This window comes from Hermetia illucens, chromosome 1 (assembly GCF_905115235.1).
Source record: "Hermetia illucens chromosome 1, iHerIll2.2.curated.20191125, whole genome shotgun sequence".
NCBI classification, from domain to species: domain Eukaryota; kingdom Metazoa; phylum Arthropoda; class Insecta; order Diptera; family Stratiomyidae; genus Hermetia; species Hermetia illucens.
This window is the reverse complement of record NC_051849.1, coordinates 105,753,593-105,780,236: the sequence shown is the minus strand read 5'-3', so window position 1 is coordinate 105,780,236 and position 26,644 is coordinate 105,753,593. Positions and strand designations below refer to the sequence as shown.

The following is a 26,644-nucleotide window of genomic DNA, read 5'->3' as shown; positions in this document are numbered from 1 at the left end:
TATGCTTTGATGTATACAGTAAAGCGGAAATATTCAGATGTGTGTTATCAATTTAGATAGGTATGTGGTACGTGCGTATATATATGTACACATCAGTATACAGTAATAGGCGTTGCTCCCTCAGGGGTTGTCAGCGACCTTTAACGGGTTGCTTACGATACGGAGGATGACTTCTCCGAGGTGCTAGAATAAGTAGTTCTGACACCCTAGCTGGCAGTATACCTGCGTCCTAGGCCTCTGTAAAGCTTCTCAGTGAAGAGCGAACCGCGAATGACCGGTACACGTCGGGACACAGTTGGAGTCTCCGGAGCTGTCGACAGCTCTCTATCGACGTCGACAGAGATGTGAGCCTAGCTTTTCCAAGGTGGTAGTTGTAAAGTGTTTCAGGAGGCAGCCCCTTCGAGACCCTGGTCGAGTAGTGTGCATTGAACCGTTGTTAGTAGACCATGTTGCCCCGAGCGGGTCAGTCCTCCGGGAACTGGGGTTGTTTGTACACCCGTTCCTGTGCCTTCCCTACGGAAAACGTGGAGTGGCAGTGTCCTCGTCGAACTGGGCCTGAAGATTACTAGTAAGAATACTTTGAAATAAAAAAAATCTTGTTTTTTCTTATTCGCTCGTGTTGATATTTTTATTTAGCAAATACCGATATTTCGGAAAACACTTGTTCCCTTCATCAGTGCTAACCAGTCTTGTTGGAATGTCCAGAGTTAACCAATGCCCGGATAGGTATCACCTCTGTAAATACTCGAGGTCAAAAACTCGTCGTCGGGGAATATGCGAGCAATATGCGAGGAAAATCAAAATCGGATGGATAGTATGCGGATAGTCCTCACCAAGCAGAAGCTTGCAAGGGACTCGACAGGAGGACAGTATACCAGAGATGCGGCCAGGTAGGTCATCAAGCAAAGACCTGCAATGAAAGCGAAAATTGCATTCTCTGCAGGGATCGTGACGCGACTGGTGAGAGCGTCACATACATTGCGGGCTCGGGACGGTGTCCAATCTTCAGGGCGGAGTTGGAAAAGGTTAGGGTGTGAATGGCATGATCCGGATTTTACAAATTAACATGCACTGGAGTGCAACTGCACTGTTGCCATCTGGGGGGGAACGGGTTTGTCTAGATCCGGTTTCTAGCGTTTAGCTGACGCCGAACGAGACGGTGCCAACTTTTCAGCGCCAGCTTGATGCTTTGGAGGACTTCGTTTCGAGCACGGAGGGATGAATCTTGGTAGGCGGTGATTTTAATGCCAGGGCCTTTGAATGGGGCATGCCTCAGTTAGACTCCAGAGGGAAACGGATTCTGGAAATAACGGCGAGAACCGGGCTCGTTGTTTTAAGCACCGAATCCACGCAACGTTTCGGCGTCCAAGCTGTGAAGGAAGCATTCCTGATATCAGTTTTGCGTCAAAATCTCTGGCATCATCGATGGAAGAGTGGCGAGTCCTAGAAGAAATCTTGGCAAGTTATCACCAGTACATCGCGTCCGAAGTGATTGACGCTACTTGCCGGCGAACACCTACGCAACGCTCCCTCTGCCTGCCACCTGAATGTCGAGAGGATTGCCCCCTTTTCACAATGAGAGAGCTCGAAGAAGCGTTTCTCATTATGCAAAACAAGAAAGTGTCAGGTCCTGATGACATCTCGGCGGAAGTTTACAAACTGGTGTTCCGCTAATGACCAGACTTGCTGCTTCAGGCGTTCAACGTTTTCTTGAAGAATTTTTTTTTTATTTTTCCTTGTCACTGAAAAGTGGCCAGACTCGCGCTGATCAGCAAGGGTAAAGAAGACCCGGAGCTCCTGCCTGCGTATTGACCGCGGTTTGACACGGCCGGAAAAGTCCTCGAGAAGCTCATCAGGAGTAGCATCACTGAAGCGATCCGCACTGCCGGGGACTTGTCCACAAGACAGTTCGGGTTCAGACCAGGGAGAGTCACAGTGGATGCTATTATGAAGGTTTTTGATGTGATTCATCGAGCTGAGGCGCACAGCTGCTGATCTCGATGGATAGTGTTCCTCATAATGCTTAATGTCAGAAATGCCTTCAATTCCGTAAGATGGACAGATAAAGTAGGCACATTAGAAAACTCATTTTATGTGCCAAACTATATCTTGCGGATATCGAGGGATTATCTGAAACACCGCTCCCTGCTCTATGAGACGCTCGAGGGTCAGGGGAGAATGGAAATCACGTCGGGAGTAGCCCAAGGATCCATCCAAGGGCTTTTGGCGCAGCAGGGCTGGCAACATTCGAAATTTATTTATTTATTTATTATTTATTTCGAAATAAATTTCGAATGTTGTTAATTCGACTGACAAATGCCACCACCGGTGTTCTCCGTGGCATATTCAAGCTCGCCATGAGGTCGATTAAAAAGGATAGTAGGCCTTTGCCAACTATTTTGCCACACATAACAGCAGAGAGAGAGCATCTACCAATCCGCAGTTATAGCCTTTTTGCAACTGAATTTTATCAGACTATTTACGTGTTTTATATATTGTAAAAAGTAACTTTAAGATAATCCTAAACACAACATATTTCTCCAATAAAGATACATAAAATTATATGTGACAAGAAGTAGCTAAACGCCGGACCTTTGGAACGCTTTCGACGATAGCCTGCTGAGACTCGATATGTCCTAAGAGCCGCGCCTAGTCGATTATGCAGACGACGTTGCGGCACTTGTTGCCGGACGCAGTTTTGAACAGGCGCAAAGCAGACTTGGCATATTGATGTGACGGGTAAGCGGATGGATGACTGCTCACGGTTTCAGCCTTGCGCTGGAAAAAAACCAAAGTAGTCATCTTGACCAGAAGGAGAATCCCGACGCTGCGTCCCATATCGATCGGCGAGTGGACTATAGAGCGAAAACCGGCAGTTAAATACCTTGGTTTAATTTTTTGAAATAATAAAAACTTGTTTTTCCTATTCGCTAGTGTTGATTTATATTTTCCAAACTCCGATATTTCAGGAACCACTTGTTCCTTTCATCAGTGCTAACAAGTCCTTAATGCGGAGATGTATACGTCCACACCTTCTATTATATATTTCTATGTTGAGTTTAAGGGGAGTTCCTTATACATGCAAGGGGGTGTAATTTGTTTCTTCAGCGAATATAGTCATGTTGGGTATCAAAGGAAAGTCTTCAGTACTTGTCGAAGCAAGTCTTAGTTTTGACATACTATATGTTGGAAAGTGTCCGGATAGCTGAGTGATTAGAGCACAAGGCTGTGGTACGGAAGATCGCGGTTCAAATCTGACTGGTGGCAGTGGAATTTGTATCGTGATTTGACGTCGGATACCAGTCGACTCAGCTGTGAATGAGTACCTGAGTCAAATCAGGGTAATAATCTCGGGCTAGCGTAATGCTGATCACATTGCCTCCTACAGTGTACTGTAGTGTACCGTTACGGTCTCGAATGAAGTGTTCTAACACAATTCCAGGCCCTGATCCATTATGGATTGTTGCGCCAACGATTACTATTATTATTATATGTTGGACAGAAGGGGTTGCGGGAATGGAAATGATGATAACTTTATTTGGCCCATTCTCAGAAAATCCTTTCATATGTAATCCCTCGAGCTTCCGTTTTGCAGCTTATTTATTCCTACTTTCAGGACAATTTAGCTGCGTGACTAATTACAGCGTTCGCGATTGATTGTTTTGAAAAAATGTCATTTCTCTCACTTTAAACCTGTACCTTCGATCTCTTTATTTGCCTCTTCCTTGGATATCATAAGTTAAACTGGATATATGGGAGTTCACAGTTTCATTTACAGATAAAATGCAGCAATCATTTACAGATAAAATGCTCATTGTAAATTGGCCGACTGTCTATTCAACGGTTTGAATGAGGTTTTGTTTGTTTTCGTTGATACAAAGCCTCCAGAATTTGCTGGCTTAGTTTAATTTTCCTACTTACAAAAAGAGATTTGCTATATGGTCACATTTGATTGTATCAATCGTTTGATAACCTCTGTTTTGTTTCTATTTACTCTCATGAGGCTATAATTACTCCATCATGATTTGCTACACAATTCAGCAGTGGATGGCGGACTCAGGGTCCCTTTAGTCTTTGAATAAAAAATGTAGTTCTGCTTCGGCCGACTTACTAGTAGTTCTGAATATAATTCGTAGTCCCGCTGTATTAAATGTATATAATGGGACGAATAACACCTTATAACCACTTCAGCCACGCTGCTCCCAGTTAAGGCTTCCTCTGATGATTTGGTTCTAGTCTGGACGGAACCGGAAGCCGCAACATACAAAATTGGGTTCCACATCCCATTTCTAAAGATTTATCATAAAAACATTTTTATTAGTCAATAGAAACTCTTCGATTGATTAATTTATTTTACTTGCACATTCGTTTGATGCAGGTTTAAGTCCAAGTTTCCGGATTTTATTTAAAAATTTTCGTTTATTTTGTACCATTTTCAGCTCGTGTTATTCTTTCAAACGAATCTTATTCTCGGTTCTTTAGCTGCGGTTTTCTTGTTATCCGATCTGGTTTCTCCTCACAATTTCGGTTTAACATACTCAGAAATGTCATTGTCAATCCGATAATCATCTTTAAAGTTGGTATATAAAATAATCAAACTCTCATCTCCAGAGGCGGCTCTGTTTTCAACAGGCAACAGATTAGTCGTAATCGCAGTCTAAGTAATGGCTAATTGTTCAACATAGTTACCTATTGAATTCGTTACAACATAACATAATTCCCTAAGAATTACATGATTCCGTTTATGTGATCTACGGGGGAATGTACCACCAACCACATCGGAGTGCCAAGAAAAAAAAAAACTTTTTATCAACCTATTAATATATTGTTGTATTCTTGTACTTGACAACACCTTGTTTCGATCACATTGTTATCTTTGTCCTGGCAATGGACTAATGTCAATCCGTAGGTGATATTTTCGCGTCATAACACTCACACACATTGTAAAAACCATAATTTTCCTTTAATAGCTTCCAGTCAATGACATTCGGTGGAGAGAAGCATGATCCGGTGTTCTCTTCTTTTAAGTTGCACTCCAATTTGCCTGGAGTTGGATTCGTTATATGCCTAATTAACGAGTTTTCATAATACCCTGAGATGGTTATATGAGATAGTTCAGAACGCTCCATTTTTTATTGAGATTATAAAATCCCAATCCATTTCGCAGGGATACCAACGTCGGAAAGATTCCACACCAATATAATGGAGTCTTTGCATACATATATACATAATAACAGTGTTGACGAAATATTCACATTTTACAAAAACGGAAGCAACTAATCTGTCGTGAGCTATAATATTTAATGAAACATTTCAATAATTTCCATTTGTTATTTGAGTTATTTTGAATTCGATTAGAAGTATCCAAGAAATGGAACAGCAGATCAAGGGAAAACGTCAGTAATTTCATTGGGCTTCAAGAACACATATATATATGTTAAAACAGATCAGAGATAGCATGGAATAAAAAGTTGCTTGGTAATAGTGTAGTAATTTTATCTGAAATAAGTTATTCCTTCCTTCCATGGGAGATTCCGAAATTAACGCGTTCCAGATCACTACAATAAAAAATTACTTCCAAACTAACCAGATTTTTACAAAAAGCCTACATACATACGCTGTGACTGATAGTAATGCGCGTTATCAGTGTTTCATTCAAAACCGATCAGAATTTTATTGCAACGTTAGCCCTTTCGCTCGCTTGATTTTCTTCCCACAGTTGGTGACCTCTACAAAATGATGCACTCGTGATAATTTAAGATAGAAACACAATATGTGAACATAGAATTTCACAACGGAATTCCTCCAAATTTCAAAAAATCATTCATGCTACATGCACCACATATCAATGCAGTAATTGAAAAAAATGTATTATGATAAGCCTCCCGCGCACTCACATATGTGTACATACATATCAGGAGATTATGAGCGCGGCGAAATCTCTCTGTGGCTCCTTCCCAAGAAAAGGGCTGGCATCTATCGTGCTGCTCTGATAAGGCTCTGCACTTGTGCTCCAGCGACCTGTAACCTCGAAACTACTCTGTCGCGCCACTAGAATTTTTTAGTGGCCGTCCCGGCATTAATCTAGGAAAGGCGCTGATATTTTCAGAATAATCTTAATCAGCAACTGCAACTGAACTGATGTTCACCCCCTGATTGATCCAACCATATTAGATCGGGTAGCCGCTGGTAGACTGCTGCGGACACAGGAGTGCGGTAGCCTGCGAGTTGCTAGGAAGTTTTCGAGTTTGAAATCTGCAACTGATCAGTGTGTAAAGAGTGCTCAATCGCGCCTAGTTTTTTGCTGCCTCTTCGAGAAGACCAGCTCCCATTCAACTAATAGATCACGTATTCGGTAAGGTAACTTTGGCATTCCAAACATTTCTACTTTTTCGCTAGTTTGTTAACGGTTACAATAATTATCCTGGGTGTATGTATGTATGTGATTTGTTTACTAAACTTTTCTAAAGTGGTAATAATCTTGACTCCATAAAATGCAGAATTTGCAGATTGATATTGAAAAGTTCAGTGAAAATGATAATATGATAATTGAAAGAAAATTCGTGAGATGTGGACTATCATAATTTACTTTCTTAATATGCTCATTCTAATGGAGGGTTATTCTGAAAATCAGCTTTTCCCCAAAACAGAAACTTGTATCCAGTAATCGAAGTAGAATAGGTAAATTTTTTCACTTTAAAAATATCGAATGTAAATTTCACTTCGATGTATTATTCGGGGTTATCATTGTTCTTGCTGGAATTACCACTGGTTTCTTTTCATGGCGAGTTTTGTTAACCTCGCTAATTAATCGTAAAGGTTGAAACGTACAATATAATTTAATTAACTGCATTTTGTTAGTTGGTAAACGCTTGTAATTTTGGATGATATTACAATAGTTGACTGCCTGGTTTTAAAGTTGCATAATCATCTACCAGACATGAACAATCAACGTAAGACACATTTGCAGACATGCAGGCTAAAAATCTGTTACAGTATCTAAAATGTGTAAGTCAATTACTTGCGTAAATACAAATCTGAGCAATATTATTTGCCAATTTTTAAAAATCAAATAGAATAGTGGAAATACTCGTACTTAATAATGAGAATATTCTCTATTATCCTTCGCTATACCATCATATTAATTATTTGAAGTTTCCTGTTATCGAAGCTAAAATTTAAAGATCGTAGTGATCCAATTTCATCTGGAAGTACTTCTTTCTGCAGAAATTTAAACATTGTATCTCCCATTACTCCAGCCTTTTTTCTGCTTTTAGTGCGAGGTCTCTTGAGGCTTTGTAGAAAACCTTCTGTGAACAGCAAAACTTTATGAAAATCGGTTGTCTCGCGGTTCGGCCGCTTTTCTTTGGCTGGGGGAAATACATTATGAATACGTGTCTAAAATGTAGGACACGCATGCCGGACTGTTGCCAGCTAAAACATTCTATATTTTCTCCTCACCGTTCCCGCGAGACCGCCGTTCTGGTATTGCTTAGCGGGGCTGCTCAGAGTTAACTGTCACCTCTACATGAGCTGCTATTGGTTTGCATCGTGTAATTGCAGCAGCTTCTCTTCTATGCCTCCGTTGTGCTTCTGCTTTTTTAGCTGTTGGTGGATCAGTTTCATCATTGTAATTACCGCGTCTCATGCTGTATTTCATTGCATCATGTATCTTACTAGATCTTCCACCGTTAAGAAAGTATTCAACTCTGTTTCCAGGTTTCTCCTTAAGCTTACTAATCTTGCGCAGGTGAGGAAAACGTGTTCTGCATCTTCGACTGCACCTTCATACCTAACAAAATCGGGCGATTTATCGATACCGAACTAATAGAGGTGCTTCCTGTACCTAGCGTGTCCGGCTAAGAACTGAGCCAGATAGTAATTGGGCTAACCGTGGTTTCGTGCAGTTTGCTTGGAATAAGTCTGCGTGTCCACCGGTCATTTTTCGCCTGGCCCCATGCTGTGTGCCATGCAGCCCATGACCTCATTCGCTCACTTCGCTTGCTTAGGCTCCCTTCTTGCTTTTCGTGCAGTAAGTTGCCTCATCGACTAAAATATCCACTGGAATCATCTCCGCAATCACATAAGATGTTGTCCGGTCGGCGCAGCACATGCTTAACCGGTATGAAGCTTGAATCTAACTTCGATTTTCTACGATTTTTATCGTTGGCGCCCACACCGCAGTAAATAATCGTCTGCTGTGTTTCCTATATTTGAAAGCATCTTTGCTAATTTTAAGCTGATACTTGCCGCTTTCTGCTTAACAAGCTTTATTTGGGGATAAAAGCTCAGCTTGGACGCAAAAGTTATTCCCAGACATTTCAGCGATGGTTAAGAGCGAACAACATGTGTTTCAATGGAAATTTTCTGTTTTCTGTTTCCACCAGCTCCGTCCTGTGTTCAGCAAGCTTCAGCCCGAAGTTTTCAAGTCAAGACTTGATCGTTTGTTTAGTCTCGGCTTGCTTAGTTACTGGGAGTCGTAAAACGCCATAATGCATTAAGTTCCATTGCAGAGGACAGACCCCTGGGGAACTCCTGCAGGTATATCACACGTGGACTCTTCATCTGAATCGTAAAGTACATAACTTCTGCTGTCGCAAGTAGTCCAATATTATACTTAATGTATACATAGTCTGACGTTTATGCCACGTGGAGCACTTCGATGATACGGATTCATCTGATGGAATTGAAGTATTTCCCTTCGAGTGCCGGTGTCATTGGTCCAAGGAAAATGCACTTTGAGCCAATGGGTACACTAGCATATTCCAGGCGGAAATTTACCCCATAGACAAATGTGCCTCATTTAATCTGCAAAGGAACTACTGGGGGCAGAACATTGTTATTCTCACCGATAGCCAAGCAGCAATCAAGGCACTTAGGTCCAACCAGGTGAACTCTAAACTGGTATGGGAATGCCTTGAGAGACAGAATACACTCGGCTCGTCCGACAAAGTCTGCATACTTTGGGTTCCAGGACATGCTGGGTTGGAAGGCAACGAGGCAGCGGAAGAACTAGCCCAGAATGGAGCAGGGACGCCTTTACATGGGCCAGAACCCTTCTGTGGAATCGGAAACAGTTTCATGGCTATGAATCTAAAAAATGAAGAGGAACGGTTGAGGGAAATATACTGGGCGGGCCTGGATGGAGCAGTCCAGGGGGAACGAACACATGCGTACAAAGGATTGCTTAAACCTCACCAAAAAGAACCTCCGAATCAAAGTGGGAATTCTCACTGGTCATTGTCGGCTGAACTATCACCTAGGGAAGCTAGGGATATCTACGGACACTGCCTGCAGGTTTATGGACAAAACCTCTATACACGTCCTGAAACAGTGTCCGGCACTTATAAAAAGTAGGTCGAGGCATCTGGGAGAACACTTAATACCAGATGCAAAGCTGAAAGATCTAGAAGTAGGGAACATACTAAAGTTTCTAAAGGTTATAGGCCTGCTTGAGATACTATAATCAATAGGTACACTATAACCAGTAAAAGGGGTACAATAGTTCTTCAAGGACGCGGTGCGACTTTCCCTTAACAGAATAATAATAACCGCCACCGTCAATTAATGGATATAACCGGTTATAGATTCTCCGCTCGAGGACCTTATCTATTGGATGTTGGTTCACTTATAATTATCAATATCAGCTTTTGTATTGTCCACTCTGCGTGGAAAGACCATTCTTTTAGGTAATCTGTGAAGACCTTGTTGCGCTGCGGCATTTTGAACCTTTTTCACTGCGTGCAGAACTTCGTTTGCGCTTACTGGAGGGATGTCTTCGACACATATTCGTATCGTTCGGAAGGTAAGGTGTCTGTCTGTCATGCATTTTTTCGGAAACAGTTGTACCAATTCACACGAAATTTGGTGGGGAGGTGAGAACTGCGAACTGGCGGGTCGAAGTTGCCTTTTTTGCGTCAAATTGATACTCTCGACGAGATAAAACATCAGTACCACACCGAATTGAATAGCAGGCATGTTCAACGTATATACACTACAAGCACCGTATAAATTAAACTATCTTATAGACAAATATTCTTACATACACAATCAACAAATCGTTTTATACCTGAAGCGCAGAGCTTCCAATTTATCGACATTTGCCGCGAAATGAAAAAGAATTGCTGAAGTCAATATTAGTTTAGTTAGTTAGTTTAGTTAACTGGGAGGAGCCGCAGCTCCGAGCACTCAGGCCATTGTTAGGCCCGTTGTACTATCCTCGTAAGTTGCCTATTCAATGGCTTCCCGCCTACGGTGTTCGCAGGCTTTAGCGAATCTTAGAACATTCTCCAGAGGCAGAGATTGTGCAGATTCTTCATTGAAGAAATCCTTGCCAAAGTGTCTTCGTCTGAGATCTGAGGATGCCGGGCAGCTGCATAAAAAGTGCAGGGCCGCCTCCTCCTCCTCCTTACATTGACTGCACATAGCCGAAAACACTACCCCAATCTTTTCCATATGGTAGTTTAAGGGGCAGTGTCCCGTCAAAAGCCCTACTAGGGTTTTCATGTCCCACTTCTTGAGGGACAACAAAAATGCCGCTCTAGTGGCCCTAGGCTCTTTCACAAAGATTTTCGCTTACCGGCAAGAGTCCAAATTTCTCCACTCGGTTGTGTGAATCCTTGCAATTTCACCATTCAGAGTAGACTTGACAGTAGGTGATCGGATTCCAAGAGCTGTTTCTGGCCCCACCATTGTAGATCCAGACCCTCGGCGAGTCAATCTGTTAGCCTCCTCATTACCAGCTATATTAGAGTGCCCCGACACCCACGTCAGGAATGTTTCGTTCAATCGGCCAAGTTTCAGCAGTACCTGATGACAACTCCACACCAACTGGATTGATATGTTGTTGCCGTTTAGCCCTGATAATGCCGCCCAACTGTCGGAACAGATTCGAATGGTGCGACCCCTCCATTTTTGTCGCAGACATTCTTCTGCTGCCAATGAAATGGCATATATCTCCGCCAGGAATATGGTCGTCATTTTTCCGAGGGGTCGGGCCAGTTCTATAATCGGATTCTCCAAGGACGTTATTAGTTTAAGTAGTAGTCTGGAAAGAATACTTTGTATGTGCCGAAAAAAGTTCAAATTCACATTTTATATATCGGTTGACCAACTTCTGCTTCTCATAACTGCTTGACACATTTTGTTTCGATTCTGCTGCTCCATTTACTTTGATCCTAGGCAATGCAACGGGTTTTGGGGAAAACAAATGAAAAGCTCCTATTACTCCTTTTCAAAACTTGTCTCAGTTCTGACATTTAATGCACAAGGCGGAGGGCGGGGACTGGAAAGTTTTTTACAGCTACTCATTCTCAGAACCTAGCCATCCAAACAATTTGAAAAAAATCAATTCAGGAAACTGCACTATATGGCGAGGCTCCGAAATAACCTCAATATCCATACCTGTTCAAATAAAATTATTAAGAATATATTACTATATTATTTACTAATTACTAAATATTTACTAATTACTAAAATCCCTTAAGTTCATCCTAGAATGATGAAAATGTACTAATGTAGGCTATAGTAAGAGGCACGATCTTATCAAGTTTGGTGGAAACCGCACTATTGTTGGGTTGAAATAGGTCGAAGTTGTCGCTTCAGTGCAAATTCTAAGACTGTAAATGGCAGTGACATGCGAAAATAAATAGTCAAACATAATATACGCATATACATTACATTTGAGTTACTAATGGGACAAATACTTTTATAAAACGAACACATGAAACCTGACGCGTCCAGCGATCCCCGCATCCCGATTTGTTCATATTTGCAGTACTAACGGAAAGGAGATAAAGCAAACCTGTATGTATGCGCGCTATGCGTCCTTCTGACGGTCGCCGCACAGGCTTTTTAGACTGTATCAAAATCATCATCAGCGGAGCAACAACCGGTATCCGGTCTAGATCTGCTTTAATAAGGAACTCCAGACATTCCGGTTTTGTGCGGATTCTTCTCTCGAACGCGGCCAAGAGTTCGCAATTTTTCTTACTAAGAACCCAAGTCTCCGAGGAATACATAAGGACTGGCAAGATCATAGTCTTTTACAGTAAGAGTTTTGACCCTATGGTGAGACATTTCGAGCGGAAAAGTTTTTGCAAGCTGAAATAGGCTCTGTTGGCTGACAACAACCGTGCGCGGATTTCATCATCGTAGCTGTTATCGGTTGTGATTTTCGACCTTAGATAGAAGAAATTGTCAACGGTCTCAAAGTTGTTTTCCCCTATCGTTATTCTTCCCGTTTAACCAGCGCGGTTTGATGTTGTTGGTTGGTTGATTTTCGGTGCTGACGTTGCCACCATATACTTTGCCTTGCCTTCATTGATGTGCAGCCCAAGATCTCGCGCCCTACTCGATCTGAATGAAGGCAGTTTGTACGTCTCGGGTGGTTCTTCCCATAATGTCGATATCGTCAGCATAGGCCAGTAGTTGGGTAGACTTGAAGAGGATCGTACCTCTTGCATTTACCTCAGCATCACGGATCACTTTCTCGAGGGTCAGGTTAAAAAGGACGCATGATAGGACATCCCCTTGTCGTAGATCGTTGTTGATGTCGAATGGTCTTGACAGTGATCCTGCTGCTTTTATCTGGCCTTGCACATTGGTCAGGGTCAGTTAGTCAGTCTTATTAACTTCATCGGGATACCGAATTCTCTCATGGCCGTGTACAGTTTTACCCTGCCTATACTATCAAAGGCGGCTTTAAAGTCGATGAATAGATGGTGCAACTGGTGTCCATATTCTAACAGCATTTCCATCGCCTGCTGCAGAGAGAAAATCTGATCTGTTGCTGATTTGCCTTGTTTCCTGGAGTGAGGCCTCCTTGGTACTGGCCTATGATGTTCTGGGCGTATGGGGCTACCCGGCCTAGCAAGATAGCGGAGAATATCTTATAGATGGTACTCAGCGACGTGATACCCATATAATTGCTGCACTGTGTGATATCTCCCTTTTCATATATGAGGCAGATAATGCCTTGTTGCCAAACGTCAGGCATTGATTCGCTGTCCCATTGGTGTAATTTGTGATTTTTTACTCGATGAATTAAACGGACTGTTTCTCCTAAACTTGGTGGTAGCAGTATTTGTCCGTCGTCTTCAGTTGGCGGACCTCCAACTCGCCGATGTTCTGGTTGTTCAGTAGCTCATCAAAGTACTCAACTCATCGCTCCAATATGCCCATTCCGTCGCAAATCAGATTTCCCTCTTTGTCTCGGCTGGATGAGCATCGAAGTGTATAAGGCTTCATCCTGCTGACTTGTTGGTAAAACTTCTGCGCCTGGTGCGGTTGCTCCCTGTACTTTTCTAGTTCACAGACTTGTTAGTTCTCCCAGGCTTCCTTTTTCCATCTGTGAAGTCGCTTCTCCGCTCGACGGAGTTCGTGATGAGTCTCTGCGCGTCCTCACGTTCTTTGAGAATGCAACATTACCCGGTATGCGGCATTCTTCCGTTCCGTTGCTAATTTACATTCATCGCCAAACCAGCCGTTCCGACGCCTTTTGCGGCTGGGGCCAAGTATGTTTGTGGCCGTATCAATGATAACGTTCTTCAGGTGGTTGTCAAGATCATTTGTTGATGCTTCATCTCCAGGTCCTCTGTTGACTGCGGTTATTGCGGCATCCATTCCCTCTTATAGGTGTCGCGGAGGGTTGTGTTGTGGATGGCTTCAGTTTTAGCTCTCACCTGATTGTCAGAGGGGATTCGGGGTTGTGTTGTTATTCGAGCTCGAGACACCGTGCCAGCGAGATAGTGATCCGAGTCTATATTGGCCCCCCTATATGTTCTGACATTCATCAAGGCTGAGAGGTGGCGGCGTTCAATCAACACATGGTCAATTTGGTTGAAAGTGGTCCCGTCTGGAGAGGCCCACGTATGTTTGTGGACCGTTTTGCGCGCAAACCAGGTACTTCCAACAACCATTTCGCGTGACCCTGGTAATTGAATAATCCGCAGTCCGTTTTCATTTGTATCTTGGTGTAAGCTATGGGAGCCAACGTATCGCCTGAATACGGGCTCCTTGCCTACTTGGCTGTCAAAATCTCCAAGTATGATTTTGATATCATATGTGGGACAGGCTTCGAGGGTTCGTTCTACTGCCTCGTAGAAGGTTTCCTTGTCCGACTCTGCAGTCTCCTCTGTGAACGTTAATGAGGCTTATATTTCTAAACTTGCCTCGCAAGCGCAGAGTGCATTGCCGTTTGCTTATGTTTTCAAAGCCGATAACAGCAGGTTTCATTTTTTGGCTGACTAAGGAACCTACTCCGAGCACATGGTTTACTGGATGGCCACTATAATATATGATGTACCGGCTCTTCTCCAGGAAACCGGTCCCTGTCCAACGCATCTCCTGTAACGCTGTTACATCAGCCCCATATTGGGGCAGGGTATTGGGTAGCTGCTCATCAGCTTCATCTCTGTACAGGGAGCGCACATACCATGAGAAAATGCACAAATCGTTATTCTGTTGTCGTTGCCGAGTTCGTCGTTGTGTAATCCGTCCAGTCCGAGGCTCTTGTTCTGGCTTCGTAACTTCGGTTTTCCATGTAGGGTTGTCAGCCCTACCCAACCTCCAACCTGGAGGACCAGTTGGTACAATTTGTCCAGTTTTTGGGCGCGGGAGGTTCGCCTTCATCCTTCTCTGTCTGCAGCTTATCGTTAAGAAAGAGCTCCCAGCGGTCACCAAGTGGAGGTGGAGATAGGGTTTGGTAGTAGAGCTATTGGTATTGGTTCAGCAGACATTTCCCAGGTTTAATGCTCCATCGTGGGTACCAATCCACATGTCGCCCTGGGACTTATATTACCCTTTGACAGTATGCGTGAATTTAATGGGCATCTTCATCGGTCGTCAACATTTTTGTATAAATGCTCAGCCACAAAAATATCTCAAATTCGCTTCTCAGAGTTGAACAGTTCTTGCCATTCGCCTTTCCAGTAGGTGAGTGGTATTTTCATTTCAATGGCAATCGGATGGATTGGCTACTGTTCGGGCATGCCTGACATTCCTGCCTTATCTTGAATAGCCGGCTCTAGACCTGCTTGCAGACCAAGGTAATGACTGCCTGCAAACGACCACAAAGCCGTGGACGTGGATACTGCAAGCAGAAGATTCATTGTAAAATATAACGACTTCATTTCATGTTAAGAACGGGTAATGTGCTTGATCCTCGACACTACCTATTACAAATGGCAGATATTTCTGCTGATGGAAACCTATTTGCTTGTCTCGTTGCTAATAACACAGTTAAACTATACATGCAACAATCGATAACGCTATGATGATCAAATGCCCGCATGTTCATTGGCAGCCAACAGACCCTGTAAAAACTGTTCTGTGCCAAACTTCTCATCTCAGAGAGAACGCTCCTACTGTACAAGATAATGGTCTTGGCAAGTCTCATGTACTCCTCGGAAACTGGATTCTTAATAAGAAAAACTGTGAATTCTTATCCATGTGGTCCAAAGAATATCTGGTCCGCTACACGAGAATGAATGATTTCGTAGCCTATATAAAGGTGAAAATTATTACAACACAATGACCGTTTTGTCGTGGATCAAATAAATAATAAGGCTATTATTGTTATTCTGTTAAGGGAAAGTCGCACCGCGTCCTTGAAGAACTGTTGTGCCCCTTTTACTGGTTATAGTGTACCTATTGATCATAGTATCTCAAGCAGGCCTGTAACCGTTAGGAACTTTAGTATGTTTAGTATTAAGTGTTCTCCTAGATGTCTCGACCTACTTTGCACAAGTGCCGGACACTGTCCCAGGACGTGTATAGAGGTTTCGTTCTCCTCCTCCCAAAACCTGCAGGCAGAGCCCGTAGATATTCCTAGCTTCCCTAGGTGATAGTTCAGCCGACAATGACCAGTGAGAATTCCCACTATGATTCGGAGGTTCTTTTTGGTGAGGTTTAAGCAATCTTTTGTACGCATGGGTTCGTATCCCCCAATAAGCACCCTGGACTGCTCCATCCCTGGTAGGCCCGCCCAATATGGTTCCCTCAACCGTTTCTCTTCATTTCTTAGATTCATAGCCATGAAACCATTTCCGATTCCACAGAAGGGTTCTGGCCCATGTAAAGGCATCCCTGCTCCCTTCTTGGCTAGTTCATCCGCTGTCTCATTGCCTTCCAACGCAGCATGGCTATGGTAGGCTGGTTACCTAATCCCTATATTGAGGATGACTTGGCCGGCAAAATTATCAGGGCAATATCTGTTGTAGAAAAGAAAACGTGGTAGGCCCCTCCTAGATGGAGCTATAGTGTAGGTCGCGACGCAAGACAATTGTGAAGTTATGGAATTGATTGAGTTTGGCCTGAAACCAGAGTATTTAAACTTAATTATTAAGGCAAGTGTTGACCGAACACCGGTTGTTGCACCGATGGTAATTCATATTTGAAGTCTATTGAAGCTATCTTCGTTTTTTTCGTTACCTTCCTCGGTTGTTGAAATTCGATCCTGTATGGACTTTTTTATTCGAATGAAGAGTTAGAAATTGCAGACAGCCAAATCAGGTGAATTCTCTTGATCGTATTCATTGCGTGTTTGGTCAAAAATTCACAGATGTGCGACGGTGAGGTATCGTGGTGCAAAATTCGCCAGTTGTTTGATGACAAGCCCTGTCGTTTTCCCCAAATTATTTCCCCATAATGCACAAATAGTACTCCTTATTCGATGTCTGACCTCCTAGTAAACATTCATAATGCCCAGTGTTATAAGCAAACAAAACAGTGAACATTGTTTTTTTCGATCTCAGTTCATTCATGGCACGCTACTCACTCCGAATAAATGCACGTCTTGTTCCCAGTAATAATTCGTTTATTGAATGATTCAGATTCAGATATGGTAATCAAGGCCTTTTTCGAAAATTGAATAAAAAATCATTGTTACAACTTCAAATTCAATCAAACCTAACAAAAAAAAAAACAAAAAATTAAATTAGATATAATAAATATGAGTACTCATGGCGGCAATTTCGAAAGATTTTGATCAAGGTAGTATATCTATATGCGTGTGTACTTGATGGAGCCCATATTTCCTCATTTATTAAGCAGCCCGAAATTTGCATGTAGTATAAAATTTCTTTACGCCAAGTTACCCTACAGAACTCTACCAATTGTTAAAAAAAAATCTCGTATCTGCTATACCTGGAAAATCCTGGTCCGATTATTGGGAGCAAGCATTGTTGCCAGTGGCTAGAACTTAAATGGGGGACAAAGTATTAACAATTTATTTTCGTTGATTTGAGAATTGAGGTTGCAATAATCCCCCATTTGTTGGTGCCATACACGTAAGTATAATAACTATATGTATATATAAATTGACCTGCTGCTCGGGCATGGTCTTACCTGTGCCCTAGAAACGTTATGATCAAAGTTGACTCTAGATGTACATATACTTCCCACAAAAAGCACGGTCCATCCACAAAAAACGTGAGACAGACTTTCTCCCTATTTGGCGCAGTCCTTTATTAAATAGATATGAGCTTACGGTGGTGGTGCAGTGTGAAATCAAGCGCAATTACACTTTCTTTGAAGCACCTTCTTGAGTTATTATTGTAACTGTCGTATTTTCCCCCTCCTCCGTAAAAATCCAACCTTATCTTATCAAATTCTTGTATAAAGCAAAGCATTTCTTTTCTATTGAAAAATGCAAAAATTTATTAGCAGCGTCGATTATCTGATTGCTATGCTTAAAATTAAAGAAATGTATATATTTAGAAATGGAAAATTCTGGCCTGCCAAGATAAATAATATACCCAAATTTTGAAGAGTTTGGTGACCCATCTATAGTAAATAAACATTCTCTACTGGAATCGATACAAAGTTGGTAATGTGAGCAGTAGCGCAAATAGTAGTAATGACGACACGCATGTTCTGATCAAAACTTTAAAATATTCGCACATATTCAATTTATATTTATAGTTTAGGGGAGGAGTGGGAACTTTATATCAGGTTTTGGGCCGTTTCCCATAATAATTAAAATATAATTCTTTTACATTATTTTTTTCGATTTCTTTAAAGATACCGTTTAGTTCAAATGGAGACGCAAACTGAAAGGGAAAATGCTGAAGCAAATAAAAATCTACTTACGTCAGAGCAAGTTCAAAAAGACTCGTTGGAGTCAAATGCGTTGCGAAACAAGCAGAAGAAGCCACTTTTACGTAAGTATTACAGAATAATTTAAAGTGCTTCCTACTCATAGTTACAATCCACTCTAAGTACTAATTGTCCCATCATGTCCTCAAGATACTTATGGGAAGATGTAACTTTTAATTCCATTTACACCGGCGTCGGTATTTCCCCCTTTTTAGTTGAGAACCCAAACCTACGTGAATATTTATTATTTCGTTAGGGTAATAAGCATTTACAAATCAAATATTTGGATTACCAGAACCCAATAGCAAATAGGTTGTGAATACGGCCACAGACGGCATTATGTTGATGAATAGGTACTAAACGACTTTAATGAAAAGTACACGGCATAAATACTTAATTAAAATAACTTTGGGATGGTTATGCTTATTTAGTTGCTGATAAAAAGATTGTTTGTAGTATCATTCTCGAGGACATTATAATGACAGAAAGGTTAATAGTCTGCATCTCCGGAAGGGCAATGTATTTTTTAACTGAATGTGCAAACATCTTAGTTCAGTTTTTTTCTTTTTTTTTAGAAAAGACTCCATCCAGACGCAAGATAAATTTAACAAGAACGAGTGGATAGAAGACATCTAAATGTTGCGTTATATTTTCAAACTTACCTTTCGTAGTTTTTCTGAAATATCATAGTTTAAATATAAAACATTTGCTACACTTAAATTTATTCAGGACATTTTGCTATCTAGTAATGTCGGCCCGCTATGAGTCCCAATTCCTATTTTACTATTAGACTATATCCAGTATGTAAGGTTATAATAGTACACATTGCCTTCTACATTGTTTCTCCTCTGTCCTAAGTATTTCCATTATTTTTGAATTAGTGATGCGATTTCTTTAAGCGTTGTCTTTCTCAAATATCCGCAGTAGCTTTGGAATTTTTTATCTGTTTTATAAGTTTATCCGTAATTTTGTCGGCTGGAATATTTTCCTCGTGACATTTAGTGTCTGAAAAATTAGTAGATAACGTTAACGAACCGCCTTCGCCTGGATAATAATGCGCTATTGTGCGTAAGGTATTTTAGCACTACCATTATATATGTATATAATAAATCTACCGACTTGTGCGATGTTCAGGTTGCTTTAGCTACTTTTTGAATTGCGGGTAGTTCGGCCTCGTAAGCGATGCATTTATCCTGCAGTTAGACCAATATAATGTATGGAAGCTCTAGTGAAAATGTCTACTCTCCAGGATCATCCTTTTATGATGAATTTCCCAAACACCATTGTTGTTGCCTGCGTTAATTCAAATTTGCTTGTGGAGTACCTCTTCCGTGTAGTTTAGTGTAAGTTGCGTTACCCCATTCAGTCCATATCAATCCGTTCGTCCGCAGTGCCCTGACCGACTTTCTAAACGTTTCATCAATCTTGGCGTATCTGACAGGTTTCTTACATTATCGGAAGTTATTACGTTCTACACACGTAGATGTCCTAGAGTGTATATATCATTTCAAGACTAGCCCCAAAATTTTTATTCCCCGTCATCCAGTCCGGCAAACTGCCCGAAATGCAATAGAAGCCTACATCGTGCGAAAAGGTAGTCCAATCGGACTGCGCTGGAAGAAGAGAGGCACATCCTCTGAGCACTCAGCCCGTAGTGACCCATTATACTCGACACATTTATGTATTGCAGGATGGCCGTTAGTGAATATTATGCTACCCGCTGCAAGTGGAGTACATTGCACCAAAGGTCTGATGCCTGATGGACCTATAGAAAGGGCATTGGCATAAAAAGTACTCCATAGTTTCCGCTTCTTCATTGCACGAGGGACACGTATCATCTTGTACAATACTTCTGAACAAATGCCCAACTAGTACAAATGCCACCATACTTCTGCAGGTCTTCCTACTGTTTCATAGGATAAATTTCGTTATATACATATTTGTTTGGTCCTGACGGGAAAAGTTTGGTGTGCCTAACAGGATTTGCCGACTTAAGATCGCATATTGCCCCACAAGAAAAGCCCACATATCATTTTTATTCCAGAGGTAGACTCCGGCTCCAGAACCCTGTGCTCTTTTTAACCCATCGTTGTAGAAGACCTCAGTTTATCCTGATACGCATTTTTCTGATACCTCCTAATTGTCTTCAGGATAACTTCATATCTTCTACCGAACAGATATAAAAACTGTGTTCAGTTGTGTCAATAACTCTTCCAATGCTATGTACCCTTCATTCCCATTGTTTCCGCATAGATCTAAAGGAAATAGCCAACGAGCTGCTCTCATTGCAGCGCTTTGGATATAAATATCCAAGGGCTGCATCTAGAACATCTAGAACTCCTTATAACACCGGTAATACCCAGACACACAGTTCTTAGCGGTGTAGTTGCCTTACAGTGAGAATTGTTCTGTAATTCCTTCACCATAGAGAGCTACAATATAGAGGTTCCGCCATTGTATGCACCACCTTATGCCCGCAGCTCTATTGTGCAGAAGAGTACCGAAGATGCTGCGATTTCGTCTATTTTGTATGAGTCAAAGACCATCATTACTCTTCGCTGTCAAACTAAAGATTCTCGATATGATTGAATTTTAATCTTTCCAGGAAAAAGTGGAGCACAATGATGCCTGTCTCTGAACATCTTGAGAATCTTTTGGGCCAGTTCGAATACCAAACTGAAATCCCCCTCATTTGCTGATTTATCCTTCCTGGCATTCATTCACCTTCCAATGCCCGAAATCAATGTCCGGGTTCTGTTAAACTAGTATGCGAATGATGTCCCTGCTTTCCTTCGAGTGCCGGGTATCCAACATTTGACACATTCTGCCTATGTCCCCATTCCCAAGGAGTATTAATTTCTTCCGAAGCACCTCTCATTCCCATCGGCTGGCGGTTTTTCCAGGTTTATTATATCCAAGCCGCATACCGGCGTTAGATCAGTAGCGTCCACGTCATTCCTTTCCTCCACTCTTTCTGGTGAGGGTGAAGGAGAGGGTTGTGGCAGTCAGGATTCAGTCTGGAGCCGCATCTCCTTAGTGGCTGAGTTTCTCCTCTCGCCTACTTACAAAGCATGCTTTTCAAAGACTTTTCCGTAGGAAAATTAATTTGTTGAGGCCTCCAAACTTCGTATGTTCATAATCGCGAGTGGACTTGAAGTTTGTCTTCTTACCACTCGGAGAGTTCAAATCCAAAGCTTCCATTTTAGTGCTACTAACACCCTTGCTGTACTAGCAAAGTACTACAGGCTCCCTCACCACACAAGGTAGGTAGTATTTGACTAACTTCACTGCTGCAAGTTGAGTAGGACGAAGACAAGCCTGAAGCTTTATGGTACGTGCCTTTTTTCTTGATGGCACCTATCTTCGCTACTTTCTAGATATTGATAAGATCATCGTCATCAACAACGGCGCAGCAACGTATCCGGTCTAGGCCTGCCTTAATAAGGAACTCCACACATCCCGGTTTTGCGCCGAGGTCCACCAACTCGATATCCCTAAAAGCTGTTTGGCGTCCTGGCCTACGCCATCACTCCATCTTAGGCAGGGTCTGCCTCGTCTTCTTTTTCTACTAAAGATATTGCCTTTATAGACTTTCCGGCCTGGATCATCCTCATCCATACGGATTAAGCGACCCGCCCACCGTAACCTATTGAGCCGGATTTTATCCACAACCGGACGGTCATGGTATCGCCCATAGATTTCGTCGTTATGTAGGCTACAGAATTGTCCATCCTCATGTAGGGGGCCAAAAGTTCTTCTTTCGAACGCACAATTTTTCTTGCTAGGAACCCAAGTCTCCGAGGAATACATGAGGACTAGCAAAATCATTGTCTTGTACAGTAAGAACTTTGACCCTATGGTGAGACGCTTCGAGCGGAACAGTTTTTGTAAGCTGAAATAGGCTCTGTTGGCTGCCAATAACCATGCGCGGATTTCATCATCGTAACTGTTATCGGTTGTGATTTTCGACCTTAGAAAGGAGAAATTATCAACGGTCTCAAAGTTGTAGTCTCCTATTTTTATTCTTGTCGTTTAACCTGTGCTTTTTGATGTTGTTGGTTGGTTGGTTTTCGGTGCTGACGTTGCCACTATATATTTTGTCTTCCCTTCATTGATGTGCAGCCCAAGAATTCGCGCTGATCGCCGCCTGCTCGATCTGGATGGAGGCAGTTACTGGGAAAATAGCCATTGTTAATGTAGTCTTTGAAACCCGTAAGAAACAAAACTTAATCAATGCCCTGTGTAGGTTTTTTGTGACAACATTCGGAGTGATTTTTGACAGTTAGGTGTTTTTGTGATGGCTCTGAATTTCGAAAAACTCAAAAAAGTGTCCATTGATTTATTGAATGGGTTCATACCAGAAGAGGAAGGAAACGCCCAGCAAAGTTTTGCACGACAACGCCGGCCATATGACTCTGGCTTCTCCAGAAAACAGGAAATAATCTAATAATGGACGGTTTCTGGCTCTTATGGATATATTGGGTGAGATCATCTCAAGCTGGAGGTTGAAAATGAAAACGCTAGGAAGTGCGTCTTGAAACCTCACGCCACCAAAGAGGAGGTCTCTGGTTTTAACTTGAAATTGATCAAAACCTCTAAGCCTTGGTCCGCTTTTTCATTTGAGGATTATTATTGGTGTAAACGAAAACTATCAGCCTCTACTCTTTATCAGTAGTTTTCACTAACGTTGCTATCTCGGAACAGATTTGCAGGCTTTCCATAACGACTTAATCAAATTCAGTTTTTTCTATCTAAAGTGGTGGTGCCTAAGTTGGTGTAGTCCGAGATAAAATTATGTGCGATGAGGTACACATTATACCTGCTCTTTATTCGCGCCTTTGAAACGCAGAAGAAATCTGTTTTCACAGTGTCTGCTAACTTTTGGATCAGAAACGTTGAGGCCAATGTGACTACATTTAACTTCATAAATTCATTGTTAGTTTAATGTCAGCGAGTCATCGCTGTTCATTGATTTGGGCCGAAGCGAAAGCTTTGACCCAATTCCAATGGACCCAATGGAAGTGCGAGAATAATCTTCCAATTATCTATGGTATCAAGGCGTGTGCCATTCTTTGGAATCTTAACGGTTATCCAAGAAGTGGAAGTGGAAGCAACAAATCCACAGCGGTGCAGACCTTAAATCCAGCGGTTTTATCACACATGAGTGCATTGAACGCAAATATGACTTCTCTTCTGTTTGAAGGAGCAGAACATAACTAGAAGTTATGGTGACTTTTTTCATAAACCATAGGTGACACTTCATCAATGTGAAACAAGTTGGTTGGTTGGTATTCAGGTATGAGAGGTTTTGTGCATTGCTTTTATAAAGACATTTGAGTGTGAATTTGTCCCATTGGTACGTAACACGTAATATATGTGAAAATATCCACTTTCCGGTGATATTGACATTCAAAATCTTGAATTTCCAAAGCAGTGACAACTTTGACCTATTACTAGTAATAATGCGATTGTTAGTAATAGTGCGATTTCCACCAGACTAGGATCTAGTTCTATTAGAGCCTACATCGCTGCAAAATTTCGTGGTACTAGGATGAACTTAAGCGGGCCTTCTGCAGCCAATTACTGAAAATTATAGTAATATACTATTATTAACTTTATTTGAAGGGATATCGATATTGAAGGTATTTCGGAACCTAGCCACCATATAGTGGCGACCTCCTGATTTCTTTTCAGATTTTTCGGTTTGATAGTTTCTGAGAATGGCCCCATTGAATAAATGATCACTTTCGACCCCCAAATTTCTTTCCAACAAATGTCAAAACTAGGACCAGCTTCGAAAAGTACTAACCGGGACCTTTCATTTGATACCCCACATGACTATATTTAATAAAAAAAATCTACACCCCCTTTGCATGTATGGGGACCTCCCCTTAAATTTGACGTAACAGGATGTAGGTCACTGTATGCGTGAGCGTTAACAGTTCCCACTTTTCTGCCAAATTTGGTGTCAATCGCTGATACAGTCTCCGAGAAAAATGCATGTGATGGACAGACAGACAGTAAACAGATTTTAATAAGGTTTTGTTTTAAACAAAACCTTCAAAGAGGCTAAAAAGTAATCCTCCTTACAGTACTTTCAAAAGTTTTACGATGCGATGTACAGTAAAGATTGACCATTATTATCACGATTTTACTTTCTCCTCGACAGGTTTCAGGTTGCCCATATCCCTTTTGCTTTTGGTTAGACTTCTTTCTACACATTTCTGAACTTTTACTATCCTAACAAATTCTGATTTATGTATATCATTCATTTCTTTCAGGGGTAGCCGTTTTCCTATGTTGTGGTATTTTCAACACAATATTGGGTGCCCTGTCGATACATTATAACTTTGTGGAATTAATTATGGAAGAAAGAATTCGCATGAGACCTGGATTGCCACCCTATGAGCTATGGCGTAATCCGCCCGTCTCAGTATTAATTTCAGTCACATTGTACAACGTTACTAACGCTATTGAATTTCTTGATGGCATCGACGACAGACTGAAACTCCAAGAAGTGGGTCCAATTGTCTTTGCGGAAACAATGCACCAGAAGGACATAGTCCATCACTATGAAAACTCAACAATGTCATTCACTACGGAACGATCGGTCAAATATTTGCCCGAACAGAATGATCCGGGGATTTTGAATAAGTCAATGATTGTAGTGAATCCAACGCTATTGGGCCTGGCGGCATATCTTCACGACTCGAATTTCTTGCAAAAGTTCGCTTTCCGAATGATCTCATCAAATGACGATGTATTTTTACGACGAACAGTCTACGAAATTTTGTGGAACAATACGTCACCCATGCTTGAAAGGCTCTCAACCAGCATATTATCTGTATTACTACCGCGAAATAATTCAGGAATTATGTACAATGTATGCCACGATCTTTCCCCATTCAGCTCAAACTTAACCTGGATTTCTTTGCAGGCTTACTTCCCCAAAGTTAGTCGGTACAACGTTCGTGTGGGTGTTAAGTATGGTTTCAAAGAGTTCTTCAAAATGAATTCGTTCAATGGCCAACCGACGATACCAGGCTTTGAAGGAGAAACGCGAGCAACATGCCCTGTATGGCTGACCAACGCAAGAGATGGAGCCAATTTACCACCGTACATGACCAAGGATACGGTTTTAACTGTTTGGCGCGAAGATGTGTGCACGACAGTCGATTTCTTCTTCGAAAAAGAGATAAATTGGCGCAATCTCCGGGCTTACAAATATGCTCCCCCTGCGAGCTCTTTCAACCGCCTTGCTAACCGGAGTTTGGATTGTCACAGTGGTCATGGTGAAATCCCACTACCTAATGGAATAATAGATTCATCAATGTGTTCATTCGGTAAGGTGAAAGTATACGCACAGAAGGGAATTACTTTCTTTATCGACACATGAATTTTCTTTCTTGCTTACGCTAGTTCTCTTAAAGTAAAAGGAAATAAAACCATTCGCTTGAATACTGGATTTTGTGGATTTGATTTAAAATTGTTTAACTCCGTTTTTCTTACTTTTTAGACGTACCTACTGCAATATCATTCCCACATTATTATGGAAGCGATGGGTTTTATACTCAATATGTCGAGGGCATGGAACCTGATAAAGATAAACATGGTTCGTACGCAATCATAGAGCCAATCACGGGATTCCCATTAGAGGAGGTGGCTCGGGTTCAAAGCAATCTAATCATTCCGAACCTTCAAGGATATACTGCCGATATCGAACGTTTCAGTAACATGATACTTCCAGGATTTTGGGTTGAATATGTAAAGCGACTAGTATGCGCATGATCTGTTTTTCATTACTAACGTGTTTTCTATTTACAGAGCATGAAACAGCTTCCTCCAAATATGATTTTCATGACCAAAATGATTGTCATCTACACGCCAATTATCCAGATAGTATTAACGATCCTAGCATTTACACTGGCGATAGGTTTTCTCTACTTCGGAATCATTTACTTTTTGCAAATTGATCCAAAGTCGCCTAGGAAAATTTTAATCACAAAAATGAACCCATTCAGGGTGAAAAGGATAACGCTGGTATCTAATACGAATAGGAAATAGTACTTTAAGGATGTGCGGTATGAAAAGCACATACACATGCCAATGTATTCCTAAGCGTTAAAGTATAAGTTGTGAAATAGACTGGGATAGGTTAAGGTATGGTAAATAGTTTTATATTCAGTGGCTTAAAATAAGTTTCTTATTATCCTTTTTAATAAAGGAAGAATCGAAAAATGTTCAATTATTTTGTTTCATTATCTTTACACAAGTGTTCCCTCGTCAAGATAATCAGGCCGTAACCCCATTCTTTCACACAATTTTCCAAATTTGGAGCATCATGAGCATTTTTTGACGTAGAATCCTTTGTTGCCATAATACAACTACGAAGAAATAAAAGGTGTATTCACTTTAAATTGAGGGGGCGCTGTTTATTCTTCCTATATCCGTATTCCAGCTTCTCCACTTTCTGCTATCATCGTCCCCCTCGTAGATCCTTCTCTGCTTATAAGTGGGCTTCCAGACTGCTTGCGTACTTCTGCCACTC

General features: G+C 41.6%; 1 protein-coding gene across 4 annotated transcripts in view; it reads left to right on the top strand.

Annotated features, from left to right (window-relative positions):
• The window catches only part of LOC119646676 (lysosome membrane protein 2-like), an 82,324-nt gene extending 55,983 nt beyond the window's left edge, over positions 1-26,341 (top strand). For 3 of the 4 annotated variants that reach the window (XM_038047210.1, XM_038047211.1, XM_038047209.1), the window contains exons 2-6: positions 18,022-18,161; positions 24,378-24,979; positions 25,034-25,439; positions 25,613-25,860; positions 25,921-26,341. In XM_038047210.1, the coding sequence (XP_037903138.1) occupies positions 18,038-18,161; positions 24,378-24,979; positions 25,034-25,439; positions 25,613-25,860; positions 25,921-26,160 (1,620 nt within the window). In that variant the 5' untranslated portion in view covers positions 18,022-18,037 and the 3' untranslated portion in view covers positions 26,161-26,341. Of the gene's footprint in view, positions 1-6,217; positions 6,356-18,021; positions 18,162-24,377; positions 24,980-25,033; positions 25,440-25,612; positions 25,861-25,920 lie in introns of those variants that run through there. The other variant, XM_038047208.1, reaches the window with a different exon arrangement.
• Positions 26,342-26,644: the final 303 nt, after the last annotated feature.